Source organism: Rousettus aegyptiacus, unplaced genomic scaffold (assembly GCF_014176215.1).
Source record: "Rousettus aegyptiacus isolate mRouAeg1 unplaced genomic scaffold, mRouAeg1.p scaffold_m13_p_3, whole genome shotgun sequence".
In the NCBI taxonomy this organism is placed as follows: domain Eukaryota; kingdom Metazoa; phylum Chordata; class Mammalia; order Chiroptera; family Pteropodidae; genus Rousettus; species Rousettus aegyptiacus.
The window spans coordinates 117,775,416-117,800,187 of NW_023416306.1; the positions used below are offsets into that span (position 1 = coordinate 117,775,416).

At 42.0% G+C, this 24,772-nt stretch overlaps 1 protein-coding gene across 2 annotated transcripts in view; it reads left to right on the forward strand.

Moving 5' to 3' along the window:
- The first annotated feature begins 3,964 nt into the window (after nt 1–3,964).
- The window catches only part of SORD (sorbitol dehydrogenase), a 30,732-nt gene continuing 9,924 nt past the window's right edge, over nt 3,965–24,772 (forward strand). Inside the window, exons 1-4 of one of the 2 annotated variants that reach the window (XM_016153179.2) lie at nt 3,965–4,150; nt 17,425–17,458; nt 20,482–20,646; nt 23,435–23,594. In XM_016153179.2, the coding sequence (XP_016008665.1) occupies nt 4,088–4,150; nt 17,425–17,458; nt 20,482–20,646; nt 23,435–23,594 (422 nt within the window). In that variant the 5' untranslated portion in view covers nt 3,965–4,087. The remainder of the gene's footprint in view (nt 4,151–17,424; nt 17,459–20,481; nt 20,647–23,434; nt 23,595–24,772) is intronic. The other variant, XM_016153180.2, reaches the window with a different exon arrangement.

A 24,772-nucleotide genomic window follows, 5' to 3' on the forward strand; every position in this document is an offset into this window, starting at 1 on the left:
TAAGTTTACACTGATCTCTTCAATTTTATGCGACACCATATGGGCTTCATTCTGTTTTTCTCTCTTTCCATATTTGTATCTCACTTTTCCAACAGTAAGAAACTCCTATCCCATCACCCTTCATTTATTCACTTATTTTATCAATCCCCCTGTATGTACCAATCTCCTATCTCTATGGTCGCCTCCTCATCTAAACAAATGTCATCCTCAGCCTACCCAGGTGCCTACACCCACACTGGCCCTTCCCTATGGTTATCCTCTTCATCATACTCAGTCTCTCTCATCTTCCACTGAGCTGTGTACCCATATGGGTACCTCCACCCATATGGATGCCTCTTTACCCTTCTATGGCTTTGACACCCCCTATTACTGCCACTGCCAGGTGAGGATACCACTCTCATCCCACTCAGGTTCTCATGCCTCAGTTGCCCCACCTCCTCTCCTTTCCCTCAGTGTGGAATGCCTCTACACAGGATGCTCTCTACAATTTTATGGCAAACTGTTCAATCACAAATTTTACTTGCTCCTTGTTAATATATGTTCTTTGTTTGCATTTCTTTTCCTCTTTCTTTCTTTCTTTCTTTCTTTCTTTCTTTCTTTCTTTCTTTCTTTTCTTATCTTTCTTTCTTTTTTCCCCCCTGCATTATGTTTGTACCGTTCCTATCCGGTCTTTTATTGATAACTAATTTCTAAATGAGGTAAATTATTCATGGACCAGCTATTTGTAGACATAACATGAAGGGAAGAGGACAGAACTGAGTTGGAGGCTAATAGGAATCTCCCCTATAACCCAGGATGTCTATAAAGAGCTCTCTTAGCTCCTACTTCTACCAGACACAAAGGTAGGGAGCTAGCTATCAGGCTGTTCATGACACAATCTACCTGCTCCTCCCCATTGCCTCCTGCAAGTAGGGCTTGTCAATGGAATTTCGTATTCAACCCTATCTTCCCTGATTATCAGAATCTAATCAATTCTGGAAGCTTCCACCACCCAACTTTTTCCCTAAGGTCTTTAGCCACAAGAATTCTCACTACATTTCTTTTTGCATACTTACATTTCCAAAAATGAGAAACACTAGAAGACCTATGTACACCCCTGGGTCGAGTCCTTTTGTTCACTATAGCCCTGCCACACTACTGACTTTTAATGATGGTCTTCACCCCTCTAGGATTCTGTGTGTGGTTTCTTCAGCCTAGAACATACTGTCTCTCCCTTGTCCCACTGCTGTGACTACCCAAAACTTTCAAGTACAGTTTATACATCACGTCCCTTGTTTTTAAGCTGGACAGGGTCCCCCTGTTACACAATTTATGGTATCCTTACCTTTTTTTTATAGCTCTTATCATAATTATGGCTGTCATTACATCATTTATTCAATGGCTTCCCCTCCCTGGAATAGGGATTGGATCTGTTTTGTTCATTGCATCCCCAACACCTCGTACCTAGCATGTCATAGATACTTATTATATATTTGCTAAATGAATGGATGAATGATCCCAACCTAACATGTCTTCTCATACCTTTATACCAAAACTCTTTTCCATGATCACCAATGACCTCCTTGTTGCTAAATCCACTGGATACTTCTTGATTTCCATCAGTACTCAATAGTTGGCTGCCTTTTTTCTTAAAACACTGCCTTTTTATGTTATGCCTTCACTTATTCTCCTCGTCTTTTGCAGGTTTCTCTTCCTTTTCCTGGTCCCTTTAACGTTGGATGCTCAGAGCTTAGACCTGAGCCATCTCCTTTTTCGTTTTACACTCTCTCCTTAGATCATTTCATTCTCTCTTGTTGCTTTTAAATACAGTTTATATACCAATGATTTCCAAATTTAGTCTAGACATTTTTTAAGCTTACACTTTCCCAGACCCTTATGTCAAACATATCCTTATATCACTTGGTCATTTTGCTTACCTCGTAGACATCTAGAACCTGGCATATCCAAAATTACCTGCCTGACCTTTCCCCCTAATCTACTTCTCTTCCCTCAGTGCTGTTCAAATCAGATAATAGCATTTCATCCATCCAGCTAATCACATTAGAAATTGGGAAGTTAACGAAGTGAACGTTTCCATTATCTTCTCAATTCCTATAAGCCAATCCAATCCCTTATCAAGTCCCTTGGTATTTATCTTGAGATTTATCTCTGAAATAAATGTTGAATCTATCCACTTCACTCCATCTCCACTTTCACATCTTAGCCATGTGCAAGTCACCATCCTCAGCTGGCATGTAGCAGTACCCTTTAACTGCTCCATTTGCTTCCATTGTTCTGAGCCACCAGCACTGCTACTATTACCACCAGGTGCCTCTGTCCCCTGGATAGATTTAGACTGAAATTGCTGTTCTCTGATTCTCTTTTTCTAACCCTTCTTAACACTTTCTTGAGATTTGTTAATGGCGTATGTTGTTTGTCCCTTAGAAGTCCATTAATCTCATCCGTTGCATATGGATTTTACTCTTTTAACTCTCACTGGTAACTTTATTTTCAAGATCTGCAAAAAATTTTATGGTTGTTTCGTTTGTTTGTTTGTTCTTGTTTATTTATTTCTTTTGTTGTAAATATCCCAGTTTGAGTAACTGAATAGTTGTTGACCAAATGGAGAAATCTAGAAATCAAGATTTTACAACTGGATTATAGCATTCCTGGCTGGAAACCCGCCCCTCCCTTTGGGGTGTGCTATCTTATCTCTTTACCTCCTAAATTCCACAGGGCTTCAGCCTTCCCTAGTGTGGCCCATCTCCTGATAGAATGTATTTTTCAATAAATCTTATGTTTTCTCAAAAAAAAAAAAAAAGATTTTGCAACTGTTCTGACACTCGGAACACTAAAGCTTTGTGTCACACTGACTCTTCTTGTTAGTACAGACCTGAAGTAACACAGTATCTGTGATAAGATGTTTCCTGGGTTAAAATCTCCCTTCTTCTAGATATGTGACCCAAGAGGGATATGCATCCTGTGAATTGATTTCTAAATTTCACAGCAGAAAATTAGCAACAATTTATTGAAGTTGTAGTCAGTGGAGAGAGTGCCTCAAAGTTTTGTGCTGTTTGGGAATGTCAGGCAGGAGCCCACAGAAGCTTTGCCAAGCAGGCCACCAGCAAAAGCAAAGCCAGTATTTTATCCCTTATTCAGTATAATTCCTAGAAAAGTCTGTTCCTCATCACTGTGAATGCTGGTCTCTGTTAGGAGAGTATGTAGAAATGTCACAAGTTAAATACTACAATAACAACTTACTTTTTTATTTAAAAAAATTCAGTTTCTTAAGAATCCTATTAACTCACCCTTTTAGGGAGGGGCCCGGAGGGAGAGGCCTGTATGACTTTAGGCCTGTCCAGAGGGCAGCTCTCTCACCTTAGAGTAAAACTTCACTGTTTCTGAGGGGAGAGACACTCCAAGGAAAAATTTGGGCAGAGATCCTGCTTCTATCATAAAGAGCAGAGCCGATTAAGAGAAAAAGAGGTTCACAGATTACAATTCACAACTTCTTTATACTAATGCTCCACTAATTCATTCATTCAGTACTACTTTGCTGGATGCTGGGGACACAGGGCCAACATGGACGCTGCATCAGTGAAGCACCTGTTCTTCAAAGTGTAGACGGTGCTCCACTGGCATCCTCTGCATTCCCAATGCTAATAATACAGACCCTCAGGCCTCTCCTCAAACCTGGATTTACCCTATTAGCATCTCAGTGTTGTCCTGAGAATCTGCCCCACATTGCTAGTCCCTATTCTTTTGCAGCTAAAGTTCAAGAACACTGGTCTGGTGGTTGTTGCCTCTGCAAGCTGCTTTCAAGGCAGCGATGTTTGCTCGGCTGTGAGGCGGACAGAAACGCTGTGCGACAGTTGGAGGAGGCGGACCTGCCTTGCCTACCCCTGGGGCTCGCGCCAGGGTGGGAGAGGGGCAGCCCCGCCCCGCCCCGCCCCGCCCGGCTGTCAGGGAGGGGAAGCCCCGCCCCCGGGCGGGTGCGCGCCGCCTGGCCGAAGCTGGGCCGCGAATTAACTCCGCGCTTGGGAGGGGAGGTCACCAGACCACCACGCGTCTTGCAGACTGCAGCTTCTACCCGAGAACGAAGCGTGACATGGCGGCGGCCAAGCCCGAGAACCTCTCCCTGGTGGTGCACGGACCCGGAGACCTGCGCCTGGTGAAACGGGAATGGGGGTTGGGGAGCCTAGTCCTACTCCACTGGCCGCGGTGCCCCCTGGGCAGTTCCAGCCCTGCGCCAGACCCCGCACCTTGCGGGGTCTGGCCGCTCACATCCTAGCGGGTTACCATGTTGGGGGGAGGGAGCGAATGTCGTCTGTCGTTTGGTGCCAAGGTGCTGCGGGCAGGGTTCTTGTCGCGTGCCTCCTGGAACCTAGTCTAAGGCCGGCACGTGGCTGGCGCCCAGGAAGGTTTCCAGCGGAATGGTTGAAGCGTTCTCCCTGCTTTTCCAGCCGCTGATTTGTAGTACAGTCTCTGTCATGGCACTTTTCAGAAGAGATACCAGAGAGGCTGCTTGATTTAGCACATGACCTGAACTTCTCTCCAAAGACAGTGCAGGGCAGAAAGCGGAGCCAGAGATTTAAAAGCTGTAAAAGTCGTATTTAATTTCTCTTAGTTGGGACTGATAAAACCTCCTTTGCAGGATTATTATGATCAGGAGAGCACCCAGCACTTAACAAGTACTCAGAAAGTGCCCGCTCCTTCCTCCTTTCCTTCCGGCACATGCCACCATCACCAGGATTCCTGGCGTTCCCTGTGCCTGTGCCAGACTTCTGGATCTTGAGAGTCTCCACCTCTATAAAGCTTTCCTCTTTACCTCCCTTAGCCCACATCTGGTTCACTTTTCCAGCCTTTCTCCTTTCCGATCCTGCTCTCCTGCCCCTTTAAGAGCTTTATGTATGTGTCTCCTTCACCCTAGACTCTGCCTCTCTCTGCTCCCTGGCTTCTGAGGCCAAGTTTAGTAAGCTGCAGAGTCAGTCCTGGGGTTGTGCCAGAGCTCCCTTAACAAAGTTCATCTCAGATGGTCCTGGGATGGCAGTGGGTGTGTGGGATGAGTGCCAGCTCTCTCTGCTGCTCCCTAGCACTTCCTTCCCTCGTGCAGAGAACATGCATCACCAGGATCTAGATTGGAGGGACTCAGAGATGGTCCAGATTAGCAGTTCTTGACTCTGAGAATCTGTGGTCTTCTCTCCACATGGAATGCAACAATTTCAAAGAGAGTAGACTTCCTTTAAGCCTCTCCATAGACTCTCTGGAGTCTGTGGACCCCAGACTAAAAACTCCTGCTTTTAGCCAACTCTCCATTTTCTCAGTTGAGGAAAGTTTTATCCCTAAGGTGTTAGACTTGAATCGTTAACAGAGCCCAGACAAGAAATCAGAGGTTCTGACTCCCATTCCAGTGTTCTTGCTATCGGAGAGTGGGGATCCTCTCCTGGTGCGATATCCAGGTTCTTGATGTCTCAAACAAAGAATTGAGCAAGACACCAAAATACAGCAGAGAAAAGCTTTATTAGAGGGGAAAGAACACTTCCAGACATGGAAGGGGGCCTGAGCAAGAGAAGCGTGGCTCAAAAGGCCTGGTAACAAAGCCTTTGGGGTTTTTAATTCCTATTTGCTGTGGGTGGTTACTTTTCTTAGCGGGATGGGTCTCCTTGATTGACAACTAAGATTGACAGGACTCAGTGATTTGTCATTTGCTTTCCACACATATTCGTTCCCAGAATTCAGTCTGTTATAATGATACTAATGAACTTCTGGGCATATGCATCATATTATGATGGTATAATGAGGCTCAGGTGAGCTGAAGGTCATTGGGGTCTTTGAGCAGGAGGGAGTGGCTGATTTAAACTGGCAACCTAATCCTCTGCTTACTTGTTTCTTTGTGGAAATTACGTTTAGCCTAAAAATGCTTTGTCTTGCTTAATTGTGGGAGGATTAGGATGGACCCCTTCTAAGATAGGATGACCTCGGTATCTTTGCAGGCAGACCTGAAAGCCCCTAACTTTCCTGCCTCTTTTCTAAGAGCCATGAACCCCCTTATTAGAATGGATGTTGAGGGATGGGAGGTCTCTTTTGTGTCTTGCTTCCTCCTGAGAAGGGTCATAGTCCCTGCTTATTGGGGTTTCATGTAGCTCTTTCCCTTTCTGCCTTAGTCAGGGTGAGGTCTTGGGTTTCCTGCTGAAGTGCCACCTCAGTCCCTAGACAAGGAAAAGAAGATATGAACTTGTTATTTAAATCATATCTATTAATTTCTATTACTGATTTGCCAAATAAGTGAGTAAAAGGAAACAGGCTTGGTTAATATATTTCTTAAAGGGCTAAAAAAAAGACCTTTGCTCTAGAGTCCCCTTTCCTCTCATACTCTAAGGACCCTGTCTGGCGGAACACCATTTCCGCTAACAAATGGGCCAACGACCCTTATCAATAGCCAGAGGATCTGAGTCACCAGTTTGGAGCAATTATCAGGATTCCAAGGAGAGAGAGTACTTTTTTCTTAAAGGAGGGAGAAAACTTAACTAGGTTTACTAGAAAGATAAAGAATTCAAGAGATGTCCCGTATTTCCTGTTAAACGATCAAGGATTTTACGAGTGACGTTATGGATCACTCTCCATCTTGTGATCTCAACCCAAAGTCATGAATGAATGTGACACTATTAGTTTTTAATGGTACCAACACCAGATGGTATTATGAGAATGTGAAAGTGGTATAGGTCTACACAGCTTAGGGTGATTTCAAACTTAGACTTTTACCCAACAAACATTTACTTCATGGGAGAGGGTGCTTTCCATGTGCCAATCACTGGGCTGGTGGTTGAGGCCCCAAAGAGGAGGAACAGGATAGCCTTGAACCCCAAACTTCTCTAGGGAGTCAGATAAACAAAACAGTATGAGGCTTTAGTGGAGGCTACAGAGTAAAGTCCTCACAGGAACCTTCCAGAGAGAGGCAGGAGAGTTGGTTCCGGAAGGCTTCAACTTACAAAACAGCCAAACCTGTAGAGAATTTTCATGTTTATTTGATCCAAACTGATGACATATACTGGGGAGCAAGATCTAAAATGCTCCCAAGAATAACAGTTTTGCAGATTCTTTTATACATCTGAAATTAAGGAAACTTACAGAAGATTACATGAAGGTGGAAACAAGCGAGGTTGGGATCTGATTATAGGATAGTTAACAAGATTATGTGTGCTCTTGAGGGTGGCCTTTAGAAGGAGGGATCTGAAAGGCATTTCAAAGGTGTGTTAACCTAGATGCACAGAAACAATGGACAGGGCTTGCTTAATGCAAAGATAACCTTTTTGTAAATCCTTTTATGTAGTTTCATTTTGGCTTAGGGGAGAAGTCTTTTTAAGTTCTGAGACAATAATAGCTTTGTTTGTCCATTCATTCAGCCTAATTTTGTAGCCAGCTTTTTCTAATTGTGCACACAAAAAGATTAATTTACTAGTATCAAAAGATCCTCATTTCGGCCATTTTAGTATTAATGGGAGACTGACTGTCCTGGGGCTTGCCAGCCCTGGACACACAATTTCTCATGTTAATTTTGAGATCTGTAGAGTTTGAACAAACTTCTAGGGGAAAACCAGTCTTTTCGTGCACATTTCCTGGTAAGCCAAATGCCGTGAATATCCCCTGTGGGACTGCTTTATGTCCTAGAAGAAATCTTTCCTTGGGCAACCCCACAAAGATTCTTAGGCACTTAAGAATACCCGAGCAAGGGCCAGTGAGAGCTTACTGGACACCTCCAGAACTGATGCTTTTTGAGGCATGGCCCGCTCTCTCCAGGTGAATCCATTCCAGGGCACCCTGCTCTTCTCTCCAGGGTTCCCACCAGCTTCCCCAGGTGGTGAAGCTGGAGAGGTGGACAGACCTGCCTCTCCATCTTCTTAAGGCCTACTTTAAAAGTCATGTACCTAGCTAGTAGCAGAAATAGAATTACAACCCCATGTTCTGCTTTGCCTTAACTCCTAAACTTTTGCTCTATGCACAGCCAGACTACCTCTGTTAATGGTGGCTATCTAGAACAAAACCTAGAAGATTGGAGGGCAGGGAAGCTCACCTTGAAATTGGTCTTATCAGCTTTACCTTAGAATCCACTCTGACTGGTTTAGAGAGGGGTTGGGATGGGTGTATTCTAATGGCTCTAGAAAATGGTATGGGCTAGAGAATGTAGTCTGTGGCTGTGAGGTTGTTACCCTAAATGGAAAGGATTCAGGGAGGATTCAGGAGGACCTTAGGTCTGTTGAGAGTGGGAAGTAATGGAGTCATTTACTACATAAAGAATAGATTAAAATGACAGATCAGGTTTGAGTTTAAGATATTTCTGGGACAGGACATCATTGTGCCTTTCAGAAATTACCTTGTTTTTAAGGATCTGGAGTGCAGGGATGATTTCTGGGCTACAGATGTAAATTTAGTAGTCATTAGTTTCTCTATTGGGCAATGCTGCACCACCTCCCAGGGGGCATTTGGGAATGTGTAAGGGCAGGTTGGTTGTCACATTGACTGAAGGGCAGACTTCATTTAGTTCATAGCAATGTCCTGCACAATGAAGTATTGTCCTGCTCAAAGTAGTGCCCTAGTGGTAAATTGTGGATGGATGAGCTTGCCAAGGCTGAACAGGACATCTAGAGTGAGAAGACAAGTGGAGGATATTATTCTAGAGAGTCTCACCACTGAAGGGGAAGAGCAGAAAGCTCTTTGCTGAGCAGAGTGACCAGGGAGGCCTGTGCTGCCTCAGACACCTGCAATCCAACGCAGACCCTCTTGGGCCCTTGCCACTCCCTCCCAAGCACAGTTGTACCCCAGCACCTCCAAGGGAACCCCATCCAGTGGGATATCTCTGCTCCTCCATCCCCTTCCTTAAGGCGAATAGACTTAAGTGGTTTGGGGTTGAGGTTTGTGTTACTATCGTCCTCTCCCAGCGTGCTGTCCAGGTTCTTGATGTTTCGAACAAAGAATTGAGCATGACACCAAAATACAGCAGAAAAGAAAAGCTTTATTAGAAGGGACAGAACACTTCCAGACATGCAAGGGGGCCTGAGCAAGAGAAGCGTGGCTCAAAAGGCCTGGTAACAAAGCCTTTGGGGTTTTTAATTCCTATTTGCTGTGGGTGGTTACTTTTCTTAGAGGGATGGGCCTCCTTGATTGGCAACTAAGATTGACAGGACTCAGTGATTCATCATTTGCTTTCCACACATATTCGTTCCCAGAATTCAGTCTGTTATGATATTAATGAACTTTTGGGCATTTGCACCATATGATAATGATGGTATAATGAGGCTCAGGTGAGTTGAAAGTCGTGGGGTCTTTGAGCAGGAGCTCGTGACTGACTTAAAGGGTTAAAAAAAAGACCTTTGGCCTAAAGTCCCCTCTCTCAGACTCTAAGGGCCTTGTCTGGCCTAACACCATTTCTGCTAACAATGGGCTGATGACCTTTATCAATACCCAGAGGATCTGAGTCACCAGTTTTAGGGCAATTATCTGGATTTGAGGGAGAGAGCCTTTTTCCTAAAGAATGGATGAAAACTAGGTTTACTAAAAGGATTAAGACCTCTGCAAGAGATGTCCTATACATATTATTTCTACCTCTTGCTACCAGAGAAGGCAGAATTCCCTTTTCTTCCTTGATTCTTTGGCTGCAGGGAAGGAAAAATGAAATGTCCCTACTTGGTAGCTAGTGATCACTTGGGGCACAGCAAGAAAGAAGTCTTGGAAGCTCCAGCGTTCCCTGGTCTAGGGACTTGGGCCTGAACAATGTTCTGGGCTCTGGGACATTTGTTAGTTTGATGGCAACTCAGAGAAAGAAGGAGTAGTTATTATCCACTCAGTTACTACAGTTAATTTTGTCCCAAAGACTCCTTAAATTATTATATTCTTGGCTTTTTTCTTGCCATTGTGATTGAGTGCCCTTGGCTTCCCCATTCTCTATACAGGTCAGGTCATTTGATCCTTTTCTTCATCCACTCTGTTAATTCCCTCTAATATATGCTTCATCTCAGATAATGTGTTCATTTCTGACTGGTTCCCTTTTATAATTTCCATTTCCATTTTTGTTTTTTATCTTTGTTCTCACTGAATTCATCTACACTTTTCATAAGTTCATTGAGCATCTTTATAACCAGTGTTTTGAACTTTGCATCTGTTAGATTGCTTAACTCCATTACATCTGGATCTCTGTTCTGTTCTTTAGTATGGTTTCTGCCTCTTTGTGTACAGAAATATACTCGTTTTGGAATCTTGGAAGAATCCCAGAGTGGCTACTGTAATTCTTAGTTGACCTTTGTATCAGAAGTCCATTGAGACAAATTCTTAGTAGATGGACCGTAAATTTAGCTAGAGTTTCCAGAATGGGGTAGTCTCCATAACAGCATTAGAAAGAGGGCACCCCATTTTACAGAATAGAAAGAACACAATTTTTATAAATCTGGTTACCAGAGGACCTGATAATAAAAGATCTGAACCTCAACCAAAGGGAGGGAGATTTGGAATAGAGAGGACTCGCCACTGGCATCCTGGAGCTGTAAGGGAGATGACAGCATAAAGGCTTCAGCTGCTGCCTTGCTTGAATCCAACAGCTTCACTAGAATTGAAGTGAAAGGTGGGAGAAATCTTTAGATCCCACTCCTGATACCATAAATGTCAACTGAGCTTAAATGAATCAAGAGGCTTTGTTAGAATTCAATGACCAGGTTTTATTCAAGGGTCTTAGATTTGCAAATTGTGAAACACTACTAGGTAACCTAGACTGTTCCAAAGAAAAAAGTTTAGAATTATAGTAAAGTACATTTTGAGAAGGTAAGTCCTGCATTCTTAGCTTATGGGTAATAGATGTCAGGTAGTCTGGACTCGTGAACATTCTTTCTAAGTTCTTCAGGGTTATCTATAGGATCGACACACACATGTGTGTATGTGTGTGTGTGTGTATGTGTATAGGATTGATATACATATGTGTGCATGTATGTGTATATATACATATATAAAATCTCCAAACATTGATGCACAACTGAAAAGTTCAAAAGCTTAATTCCTTAATTTATAGTAATATAAAATTTCTCATTTCATTTTTTTATTTTTATTTTTAGGCGAGGCAACCCTTGGTTGACCTCATAGATTGCAAGGATCTTGGCAGTTTACAATCCCTTATTTTTTTTATTTTTTATGTCTATAGCACCTCGTCTTTCTAGGTAGTCAGTCTCTCACCCAAGTACTAACCAGGCCTGATCCTGCTTAGCTTCCAAGATAAGACGGGATCAACCTTGTTCAGGGTAACATGGCCATAGACTAACGTTTCTCATTTCAGCCCATTCTGTTTTAAGTAATTTTGTTATCTTGGCTATGGTGATTGATTCTTCACCCCTTCACATGAGATGGTATATGTAAAAGGCCTGGCACAGCTGATGGCTTGTGTTAAGCAGGAGGCTATAGCCCATGAGTCTGACATTTAAACCATTTCAGCATTAAAAGAGATGGATAAAGACCAAGACCTTCGAACATATAGAGAATACTTTCCTGAGTTCTGTGGATAATTCTTAACCATATTATTATAATGTGGGCCCAGATAGTAATCTTGTATTCAACTGTTTTTACCAGTCTAATTATTTTATGTCTCTTTAGTCAATCTTGAGAAATTCAGAAGTTGCTTTTAATTGGGAAATGAATTCTCTCCCTAAACTACTAGTTCATGAAGTTGGGATATAAAACAATCAAATTAATTTTTCTCCCCAAAAGCGATTTTTAGGGGTAGAGAGATGGCTTCCCTTTTTTCCCCAACATTCCAAGTTTTACATGAATAGTAAGGGAAATGAAGGGAATTCACATGTTGAGTGCCTACTACATTCCAGGCATATACTAGGTACTTTGATACAGTGCTTCACAAACTATCTGAGATGGAAGACCAATTTTATTTTTATTTCCAATTGTCTGTGGACCAATATATTTGTATTGCTGCATTTGAATGGTACAGCAATGTCAGTGCCATACACATTTTAAAATGCTCTTGTTAAATTTATTTATGTATTGCATCACTTATCAGTAATAGTCCATTGACAATACTAAGTACACTTTATCTCCCTTATTCCCTATAGCCAGCTCTACCAGATTTCAGGCACAAGCATCTGGGTGGTGGGGAGAACAGTAACAACGGTGCCCCTAAGTCCAGAGGACTGAACACCACGAAGAGGGTGTAGTCTGATTTCTGTTTTGTGATTAGCTGTATGAGGAGAGAACAAGTTAAAAGGGAAAGGAATTTTGGAATAATGAGTTAATGTTTAATTATGAAGATCAGAGAAAGTAATGTTTCAGGATCCAGTTTAAATATTATAAAATATTTCTTGTGTTTTTGCCCTTTGAGGCAATGAACCTGATATATTTTTTAAAGTACTATAATTCTATATCTGTAATGCAACAATTCAAAATGTCCCCTTCCTTACATATATTATTAAGAGTTTTAGGTGAGGAGGAGGGGATCATAGAAAGAGGGAGCCTCGATCACCTGCAACCCAAGTGGACTTGAGCATTATATATCCTTGGTAGTTTTACCCAGCTGACAGAGCCAGCAGCTTCTATGTGATCAAATTTAAAGGGCCCTTATAGACTTTAAGGAGAAGAATTTACTGAGTGAGGAAATATGGGTACTTTAATTTGAGCTAGATGACCAGTCAGAGGCAGTTGAGACTGAAAATAGAATCTAGAACTCAGAAAAAGAGAAAATTGAGTGGTAGTAAATAGTCAAAACAAAACAAAACAAAACAAAACCTTCTTTCCCTTTATCTTATGTTCCAGCATTAAAATAAAACCCAAACCAGATAAACAGGAAATTAAATCCAGCAAATACTGCCATTTCTGCCAATCCCTAATGGAAGGGCAGTGCCTTTGTCTGCAAAAGGCCAAGAAGAACAAAGCTAACATTTTCATCTAAAAGCAGAAAGAGCAGTAAACAATATTAGAAATAGGATTTTAACATTTTATGTAATAAGTTCTACTGCTACTAAGAAATTTGGTAAAGTGGCCTTATTCTGAGAGAAAAAACTAGAATTATGGGTGTGGGGAAAGTTTCTCTTTTAAAATTGCATGACAGAAATTGAGAACTACGTACTGACATATATACAGTATTGGTACCCACTTGATAAATCTTTTAGTGTAGCTATTAAAGCTCATAGTTTTCCTCAAACCAAGTTTGCACTAAAAACATTAATAACTGGAGAAAATATATTCAGATTTTGCGAAGTGATATTCAGCTCAATTTTTAAATTTAAAAATTATGAACATTCAGTTTTACAGACCTGAACACAGCAAGCACTTATTCAGTATTACTAACAGACTGAAGCATCAGGCAAACTTTAGAGACTTCAATTTTTGCTTAAAATAAAAAGACCATCTAATAGGTTCATGTATGGTTATATTTGTGTTTTGAATTAGAAGGAATTTTTTCAAAGTTGTTTTTATCATGGCTGAGAATTAACTAACCCTTTAATCATCCTGTATGGATTGAATTCCAGGTGCCAGGGAAGCTTGAAGGAGAGGCAGGGGTTACCTTCACAACCTGTTGAGGACAGGGAGGTCTTCTTGCTTTGTTCTATGTTTATGATTCATGTTTATGAGCCTCTTCCTGACCCATGCTTGAGCACCACTCCCAGGAATTTAACAGCCTATTGGACAGCCCCACCTGAATGGCCCTAGACTCCACAATCCCAACACATCCAAACCTAAAGATCTCCGAATTCCCACAAGAATTAGCAAGTCATCTCAGACGGCTCCCTTTTTTCTCACTTCCTGTCTCATGTAGGATCTTCAAGAAGGAGATAGATCAGCCATTGGAGAAATGGCCCCCTGGGAGGTTCTGGAGTGAACGCAGGATAGGTTTGAGAATGCAGGAGGCTTGCAGGGCAGCAGGATTGGAGCCATGAGATCCTGTGCTGGAGACTGGCTGAGTGGACTTTGAGAGAGTGTCTGACCCTTTTACTCTGTTTACTAGGAACAACACCAAGAACAGTGTTTTTATGACAAAACAGTTAACTGGGAAACCTTTGGATTTTCATCCCACCCTCAAGTACTCAAGGGAGGGGGAAAGTTGAAGAGGGAGGGAAGCAAAAATAAGGTCTCCTGCATTGCTGTCCTTACATGCAGGAGAGTCAGCCAACTGATTGACAGGAGACCTGGCAGGCAGGGGCCTGAGGCAAAGGTGGGGGCATTGAGGACCTGAGGCATGGATGGCCACTTTCTCCAAGCCCTGCCTGCTGTCACTCACTCTAAGGCAGAGGATGTGGCTTTACACTCCTATCCACAGCTAATAGAATCAAGCATAAAATATTGCTAGAATCCTACTTCTTCCATATTCCAGCCTTTAAAGGAGCAGTCAAGTTCTCTTAATATTGACATGAAAAAAGGGAAATACATCTTTTCTCAAATGATTTTAAAACTTTACCCTTTCAAAAAGAAAAACACAACGTTGCCCAGAGCTGGTTCAATCGTACTGTGAGCTAATTTTTGGAAAACTTTGATTTTATTTCTTTTGTAATAGCTAACTTATTTACTGAGTTGGGATCTCTTTTATGATTATCTTTGTTAAACAAAGAGGAAATTGAGGGCACAGGGGTTATGTAATCACTCCAGGATCACGCAGCTGGTGGAGGAGTGTCTGGGTTTGCACGTGGACAGGCGGTTTCAGGGGCTGAGTTCTTTACCACTGCACCATTAAGGAATGGATGGAGGAGGGGAAAGGCATCTTCCAATTTCTCATTGAGGCCAGGGCTATGACCCATGCAAGTTGTACTAACAGCATGAACTCAGATGTGCAGGTAGAAGTAGAGGAAAGGAGACCATTAGGATATGTTTAGGAAATAATTATTTAGGCTAATTTGAGAAAATATATTTGGGAAAGGCAAGATAACATTTAGGATGCTAGAGACACCTGAGATCATCCCATGTTCCCGCAGTTTTTCCTGAAGTATTTACATGATTTGTTCAGAATTGGGAGGGGGTAACCTCAAGATGATAGAAAGAATATATATGTGAAGGATTTCTGACTTGAAGTGAAAAATACTGAGAAATTGACATAACTACAATAAAGAACAGTTGCTCAACTCTTTATCCTCTTGTTATTATCACTCATAGATAAGAAATCCTGTTCAGGAAACCTTAAAAATGCCTGATTGGGTCATCAGGATAAAAGCGAACATTCCAAATCTCAGAGGAACTAAGAAACGTTGATAAATGAGAAATAATAAATGAAAGAATATCACCACTGAAACCTGAGAGAGAAAAGAAGATTAAGTAAACAAGAGAATTGTAGCCAATGCCACACAAAAGAACCACAAATGAAAAAGCAAGATTTTTCTTAAGAACCATGCTGTGATAATTTTCTGAAACATCGTGAGAGCTCCACAGCTGTGCTTAGAATAATATTTATAGTCTTAAGGGTTGATCTTAACATGGTCTTGTGCTCGGGTGGCATGTCTCCTGCAGAGGGGAGTCAAGAGCCAGACTGAGTTTTAAGGGCGATTTAAGTCAGCAAGAAAGAAAATAGAAAAGGAAAGTTGGTTTGTGGGGAGAGGTATTTAATTTCTTCATAATAGTGCATTCTTTTACTAATGAAAAACCAGGCTATTGGCACAGCACCCTCTAGTGTCTGGGAAAGTCACTGCTTTGTCCCTGTGGGAAAGTCAAAGCTGGTCCCCTCTCTTAACTCTAGCAAACATGTACACTAGTAATTTCTAATGACCCAGAACCTACTTGATGTGCAAAGCAGTTGCTTTTCTGCTGGAATCTTACCCTCCATCTCCAAATGGGATGTTCACACTATGAGGAATATACTGTGGAATTCTCTCTAGGTGCCTGGGAAGTTGTCTACTAGTACCTTTAGTGGGGAAGGTGGGGTGCTGTTCTGTGTTTGAAATAAAGGCCTATTTTAACCTAACAATTTAAAATTTCACCAAGTACAACAGAAACATATCAATACAATAGTCCCTGATGTTGTATAATGTCAGATGTGGGACCAACAACTTTCTTGAGGAAGATTTTGGTGACAGTCAGCTATCCTGAGTTGCCCATGATCACTCTGGAGACCAGAAGTTCAAATAAGCATTGAGCTACTTCCAACAGAAAGGTCTGGTAATCTGAGATGAGTGAGAACCTCAGACCTTCATGCAAGCACTATTATGGGGAGTGGTTATTTAATGAGTACAAACCCACTGGGTTTGGGGCATACAGGAGAGCACTGTACCTGGTGCCAGAGAGACTGAAGGCATGGTCTTTGGCATTAAGGTTATTATCTTGTTAGTAAAATAGCCCCAGTGTGGTTTATTGCTACCTGTAAAAGTACCTTGGGGAGGCTTTCAGCAGGAGGCAATCTTTGAACAGTGCCTCCCACAGTGCTCTGCATGAGGCCCAGCTCAGACATTCTCATCACCTGATTGGCTACTTCTTGCATCATCTCTGAAGGAGAAGTGGCATATTTCACCTTGGGGGTGCAGTGGGATGTAGTGAGGCCAGTTTAGGAGCAAACACATCTGGGTTAAGCCTTGGTTTATCTACTCTCTGTTGGTATGAACTTGACCAAGTCAATGAACTTTCTAGTCTCAGGTTTAACATCTACAAATTGGGCTGTGGCGACAACCATGTACCATGCACACTGTCTGGCACATAGTAGGTGCTGTGAACATTTTGCATCTTTCTTCCTCTTCTTGGCTGCCTTCAAAGAGTTAATAAAATGAACACTTGGATTTGGCCACTCACTGTCCTTCCTCATCTCATCACTAGGAATTTCCTAGCCAGTTGGCATCAGGAAAAAAAGCTTGGTAAATAAGAGTAATAATAATAATAATAATAACAGCAGCTGAGGACACCAGAATAGCTCAGATTGCTTTCCAAACCTGTGACAGTAGCCAAAATGCAGATTCTATGTGTTCCCAAGGTTACTTCTAAAACTCCACATGGGAGGTTTTGGAAGAGAGGACCATTGTTGGTCTGTGCTCTGCAGAGGGCAAAGAGCAGCATTGCACACACTTTCTTCAACCTGTGTGGAGGGAAAAAAATCCCCTCCCATGCAACTCTTGGAAACACCCTCATCCTTTCCCTCTGAGTTTGCTAGGCCAAACAAATCCATATCTAACAATGTGTGCTTTCAGGAGAGAGGAAGATCTGATAGGGAAGGCAGATCTAGGGAAGCAGCCAAACACCCTTTCTATTTTGGGGTGCTCATAGCTTACTCTTTTCTTAGTCTTGGGCAAAGTGCACTGCTGGTGGGGTGAGTCAGCACTATACAGAGTAGCCCCTCAGGCTTCCATGTAGCAGCAGTATGGCCTGAGCCTGTGTTAATTCTAAGAAGAAATATTTGAATGAATTCCACTTTAATTTTAAACATTTTTTAAATGTTCATAAGGTAAATTTATTATGCATGCTAAATGATTTTTTTGTTTGTTTTGCTTTCTTTAGGAGAACTATCCTATCCCTGAACCAGGACCAAACGGTAGGTCCTTGGATTATTAAGTTTACACTTTATTATTTCCTCTTTCTCCTGGAGACACATGTACATTGCCCCCTTACCCTTCTTCTGCTACAGCATATCATTTTTGCCTCCGTTAAAAATTGCTTTTGTTGGGCTTTTTACTTAGTCTACTGTGCACAGCATGATGGGATAGACTCCACTCGGCTGCTACATGCAATAAAAGAAATAGTGATAGAATGAGAATAGTTATTGTATCAGACTGCTGGCTTGTCCCAATTTTTTTTGGCGTAAAATGTCTTTAATTTATGGACCAGAGGCAGAATTGTTCTTGTTTTGACCTCACAACAGAAGTTAGGTTACTTTATCCACTATAAGCCACTATTTGGTAGCCAAATCATGTCCTAACTCTGAACCAAACCTTGAAAAGGAGTGAGTCTACAGACCTTAATCTCTTAGAAAAGAAAGCATCATGCCAGGAAGACCAGGACCTTCCGTCTGCTGGGAATGGGAGGGGCTGCATGGAACCCTGCCCTACTGCTCTAATCAACTGGGTGCAGAAAGTAGGTGAGCACACTGGGGCAGGGTTCCCGCCACCTTTGCTATACTCCTGGTCTCTCACTGGGCGAGCCTGTGTGTGAGCTGATATGCATGTTTCCTGGCTCTACCATGTTTCCTGGCTGTAATGCCACCCTATTGGCTAAGGCATATCCCTGTTGACAGTTTTTTAGTCCCTCCCATCCCTGGAGTCCCACTTCTTGATCTTCAGGACCCTGAAGTGAGGCTGAGAGCAAGGGGCAGAGTGTCTAGATAGCTCATCCCGTACCCAGCTGCTCAGATCCTCTTTCTTTGTATCCTTGATGAGTCGAGGATATGCTTTCCTACCTTATCCCACAACTGTAGCTTCCGTGTGAACATCAGATTGAAGGCAGCTTTCGTTTGGCCTCCAGAGCGTTGCTACTCAAATAGCTGGGTTATTTATTCGTAGTGATAAGAATACAGACGAGCTGTTCCTGTCAGTATTTAACAAGTAATGTATACTTAGGGCATTTTCACCAAGATATCATATTCAGAGAAGTAAAGGAGGCAGCTCACTGTGTCCTGAAAAGTCAATGTTGATCCTAGAGATGGCTAAACAAGGGCTAGCATGGACTCAAAGGATCCTGATACTGCTTCTGTCTCTGAAACAGCATTGTGCTCTCATTTTCTTGTCTCTTGCTGTCCTTGCATTAGAAAACAGTGGTAAACTTCAATGAGAGTTTTAGCGAGTCAAAGATAACCTAATCACAAATTGGTAAATTCAAGAAAGGAAACCCTGTGATAATTTTCCTAACTCAAATAACTTTTCCCTGCCTTTGATCCCAGAACTCATCCTGCCATTTCTTACTCTGTTCACCAAAACCAATATGGAGAAAGTTCTACAGAGCCACACCTGGCAGATCGCCCATGGTTTGTGGCAATTGTTTGTGTAAGATACCTGAATGCATAGCAGGGCTTTGGGCTTCTTTGTCTTTCTAAGGTAGAGCTTTTTCTCAGGGAGATACTTGTAACGTGTTCATCTCGATCAGACTTGGCTAGTAATCCTTTAGGACTTATTTTAGCAAAGAGCCACTAGCATCATTTTTTAAACTTGGAAAACTGACAACAACAATACCACCAAATATCACTATATATAGACCTGTCAAGGGGAAATGCCAGGTGAAATCTTTGAGTGGTTTAAATTAATACTACACTTTGTAACAAAACAATAGGCATGACAAAGCAGCCCGAGAGCTCACAAAGTGTCGCCAAGCCTGGATTCTGCCAGTCTCCCCTACATGAGTAGACAACAGCGTGGCACATCACATTGTCTGGAAAGTTTTCTTCTAGGGAAGTTCTTTCTCTCACGGGTTTGATATATTTCTTCCTACTAATATCTTGTTTATGCAGTGTATTCAATTCTCCAGAGAAACAGAACCAAGAGAAAGACTTATTATATAGATTTATTTATATATAGATTTATCATATATGTATATGTAGAAAGGGCAGGAGAGATTTTAAGAAATTGGCTCACGGATTGTAGGGACTGGCGAACCTGAAATTTATAGGGCTGACCAGCAGTTTGTAAATTCAGATAAAAATCGAAATTGCAGTCTTGAGAATTCCTTTAAGGAAATCTAAGACTTGCCTTTTAAGGACTTCAACTGATTGGATGAGACTTTATTTTATAAAGGATAATCTGCTTTACTCAAAGTCTTATAAACTGTTTCTTGTGATGAGAACTTTTAAGATCTCTAAGCAGATTGTCAAATATACAATACAGTTTTATTAACTATAGTTGACATGCTGTACATTACATCCCCATGACTTAATTTGTTTTATAACTGGAAGTTTCTACCTTTTGACTTTCTTAACCCATTTTATCCACCCCTACCCCCAGGCTCAGGCAACTACCAGTCCGTTCTCCTTACCTGTGAGCTTGGTTTTTTCTTTTGTTTTTCTTTTTTTTTTTTTTGACTCTACATATTAGTGAGGTCATATGGCATTTGTCTTTCTCTTAATTATTTAGCTAGCATAATGTCCTCAAGGTCTATTCATCTTGTTGCAAATAGCAAGATTTCCTTTTTTATGGTTGAATAATATTCTGTTGTACATATACCACATTTTCTTTATTCATTTATCCATCGATGGACACTTAGGCTTCCATATCTTGTCTATTGTAAATAATGCTGCAGTGAACATGGGGGCACTTAAATGTTAATCATATGAAAAACCTTCACAGCAGCATCTAGCATTTGACCAAATAACTGGGCACCTTAGCCTGGCCAAGTTGACACACAGAATTAACCCTCACATGCAGTTATATTGCTCGGTGGATGCTTTCTTGCCTTACAAGAGTTAATCAGTGATGCTGTTTAGCTTGTTTTCTTCTATAGTCTAAATTTTTTACCTGGCCTTTGAAACCAAGCCCTCTCCGTCATTCAGAAGAGAATCACCGGGGTGTCTCGGGGTGCTAGAAACGTCATTCCCTCCCTCACTTGTTTTCTCCTTCTCCTTTCTCTTATCAGAGGTGCTGCTGAAGATGCATTCCGTTGGAATCTGCGGCTCAGATGTCCACTATTGGCAGCATGGTCGAATTGGGGATTTTGTTGTGAAAAAGCCAATGGTGCTGGGCCATGAAGCTTCAGGAACAGTCATGAAAGTGGGATCATTGGTAAAGCACCTAAAACCAGGTGAGCAAAGCCCTTCAGCTAATGGATCTATTTATTCATTCAACATCAATATTTGTGCAAGCTTTCTCGGGGCCAGGCCATCTGTTAAACACTGGGGATGCAGTAGTCAGTGTGACAGTCTCAGCTCCTACACACATTGATCTTACATTCTGCAGAGGGAGACGGAGCTGGAATGCACAGATAGTTAATTAATTACAATTGTGTTGAGGGTAGCAGGGAAGAATACAGGGTGTGGTCGGTTAAGTCATTCTCCTGGAGGGAGGAATTCTTAGCTATGGTAGATTGTGATGGTCCCCAATGTAGTGAATTAAATCCAAAACTGTCTTGGCATAGCTAGCCATTGGCTTTAAGCTTCCTTTGCTTTTGAGGCCACTGCACAGCCTAGAGATGGCATCAGATTATTTGGGGGAAGGAGGAGGTTGGCAGGACATGTCATCCTGTGTTAGACTCTCTAAGCCCAGGTACATGGGGAGGGATCGACCAGCAGCTCTGAAGAAGGTAGACATGTATCTCATTTAGGAATGTTAAGTCAGGCCCTCTATTCATCACTAGTAAAATTGAGAAAGCCCCTGAGGTTTTGCCGGGTTTTCTCAAAGTGGAAGGTTCATGTAGCTTCCAACAGCCACTGATTGGTTCTTACCTATGGGGCAAGGTCTCTAAATATATATCATAACAAGGAGTGGGCTTCTCTAAATTTAAGTTGTTACAGGTGCTTAGTCAGCATGGACAATGGATCAAGCCTGTACCAGGTGCTTTGAGGAATATAGAAAATTGAGATGATGTGATCCTTAGATGTTTCGATCTAGTTGGGGAGACCAGACATCAGGACATAATATCAATATCAGCAGTTAGGGAACAAGACCATATGGTACAATCAGTAAAGAATAGGCTTAAAAAGTTCAAAAAAAGTGCCTTAAGTTCAGAGAGAGAACCTTTTAAGAAGGTTCATGGAGGAGATAGGCCTTTGAGCTAGACATTTAACAGCAATAATTATAAGAAAAAGAAGACAAACATTTATTGATTTACTATTTGTTAGTCTTCATGTTAAACACTAATATGTAATTATTTTCTTCATTCTTGAAACAACTCTACAAGATAGGCATTATTTTCCTTGTTAACAGATGAAGAAAGTGAAGCCTGGAGATTGCCCAGAGTCACACACTAGTTAGTGTCAGTGCTGGGGTGCCTTGCTTTGTTCTGACGCTCAAGCAAGTGCTCAGAATCACTGGGCAGCCCAGCATCTGGAGACATGAGAAAGGTTTTGTGCTTGAGTTAGTAGAGGTCAGGAGCTAATATTCCAGTTATGAGGGACAGAATAATAAAATTACAGAGGTGGTAGTTACATATTTGGGTTGCTAATAAATCTCTATGCTGCTCGGAGCAGAGGTTCTATGTTGGGGAATTAGTGGAGATAAGAATGCATACTGTACAAAAGTCACTCTTTAAAAAGCACCGTACAACTGAGTTATTGTAATATTATATATTATTATGGTATAATAATAATTAGAAGACAAAACAATATAAACACCAAATTATGGAGGATCTTGAATGCTAAGTTGAAGAATTCATTGTCAATGGAAGAAGCATAGGTTGGAGAAAATTCATAGAGCAGCAGAGAAGGTAGAGGGAGGTAGAAGGAAAAAACAGAGGAACACATTTTCGTGGTCACAGGGATTTTGTGGGTACTTTTAGAATACAAAAGTTTTATTGAGGTGTTTAATTTCCTAACTTTAGACTTAAAAGTTCTAATCAACTAATCCAGAAAGGAAATAACCACTCATTGAATTCTTAATATTTGTTTATAAAATGTAAACATAAATCTTAAGACTCTCAGTAAATCCAAAGCATGGAAGAAGTCCCAATTTGTATACCACCTGGCCATCTATCTTATAGTTTGAATTTCTTCTACAATAATACCAGCTCAGATAATTATAACGACAATGAACATAATAAAAAGCTAATACCATAATGTTAATACTATTAGTTAATACTAAAAGTTAATACTATTACTGCTACTACTGTTGACGTCACCACCACTACTTTAAATGAGCACTAACATACCAGGACGCTACTATTATGTGGGTAGTTTTAACACAAAAGACCTCAAAAATAGCCTGACATGTCCATTTAGTAAAGGGCACACCTCCTAGTGGTCTTCTCAGGCTGCCAACATACTCTTCAGGCTCAGGAGAGCCCTAATGCCACTCACGCATCCTTCTGGGGTGACGGTGTGAACTAACAGGAAAGAACACAGGAGTGAAATGCCCAAGGTCCAAGGTAGTGACAATGTTCTGTATCTTGTTAGGGGTTTATGTCACACAAGTGAATGCGTTTATCAAAATTCATCTAACAACCCACTTAAGATTTGTACATTTCATCAATATCAAAATTTTACCTTGAAAAAGAATCATAAACAAGTATTGAACTCTAGTTGATAATGTGCAAGATGAAGTATTTAAAAATGAAGTGTACTAATGTCTGCGACCTACTTTGAAATGCACTAGAAAAGATATGATGGATAGAGGAGAGATGGATGGATGGATATGTAATAAAGTAAATGTAGCTGAATGTTAATCGAATATAGGTAGACAATATCATTCCCTCCCAGAGTGAGTCAGTGCTGTGTCCTGTGTTTCCTCTGGAAGCACTAATGGGCTGGGCTTGCCTAGGACACGTAGGGTTCCCAGGAAGGGGAGTTGCTCATTATGCCAGATTCCCCAGCTGGTATCTGCCCGGGAGCCTCCATCCTTTCACAGCAATTCAACCCCATTTGTGTCTCCCTCTCCAGGTGACCGTGTTGCTATTGAGCCTGGTGCTCCCCAAGAAACCGATGAATTCTGCAAGATGGGCCGATACAACCTGTCGCCGACCATCTTCTTTTGTGCCACGCCCCCCGATGATGGGAACCTCTGCCAGTTCTATAAGCATAACGCCAACTTCTGCTACAAGTTAGTGCCCCACCCAGCAGTGCCACTGGGGACCCTTCCACCTCCATTTGTTTGATGTTCTTCTACTTTCCTGTGGTGACTTCTTTGTTCTTTTCAGCTCATAATTCCTGACATGAAGCATCCCCCAGGCAGGCACCCCCCCCCCTTGGTGTAGAGGGAGCATAGTCTGATCAGGGCTAAGACTGACTTGCAGTCCTTGGTTTTAGTCTTTTAGTTTAACTTTCCTTCATCCAGAGCAGTCCCACTTCTCCAGCCATCCTGGAGATAATCTATGGTTTGTCCTCCATTAATGGTTTTCACTGCAGCAATAAGAATGAGAACTCAATAATAGCAGTGACCTTGATGACAACAGCAGTAACTGGGGTTTACTGAGGAGGTGTGGAGTCAAGTATGAGCTGTGGGACCCTGGCCCCCAACTCCCTTCTAGCAAGTAATTTTGAGGAAATGACCTTACATTCCTCTGCTTCAAGTTAAGGCAATGCATGTGAAGCCACAATTATTATTACTATGTGCCTGGCCTTGTTTATTTAACTTGTTTATTTAACTCATAAGATTAATGGTGAGGTGGGCACCAGTAGTACAGTTTTATGCAAGGATTTGCAGGAGAAGGCAGAGCAGGGCCACGAGTCAAGCTGGGGTGGCTATAATTCTCAAGCTCTTTCCCTGTGTTCACGGCCTTATCCCAACTCTCAATGGTTTTGGGGTGAGAAGTTGTGTCTGGCAGAAGCAGAGTGCTACACCTCCGGCATGGCTCCCATCCCCTGGAGCTTGAGTGCTGATGTGACACTTTTCCTTCTGACCTGACCAGGCACGTTTTCCTCCCAACCTGACCTGGCACCAGTGGTGCCTCCGTCAGCCAGGATCGGGCTGATGGAAGCCAGGTGCCAGTCACAGGGGCAGTCTAGCAGATCAGAGTTTTCTAGTGCCCACTGGAAGCCTTGAGAGGAGTCACAGGCCAGAGGCCTCGTGAGGAGTTTAAGTCAATACCCAATCTTGCTCTAGAAGAAAGCAGGTTGTATGGGCAGAGTCCACCTTTCAACAAGTGGTTCCTGAACCAGCCCACCTTTCCTGGGCCCTCTCCAAGTCAAGATGCCAAACAAGATTTTCATAGGAGGCAGAAGAGCAGAGTGGTGAATACCAAGACTAACTACAGGTCTCTGCCATTTACCAACAGTGTG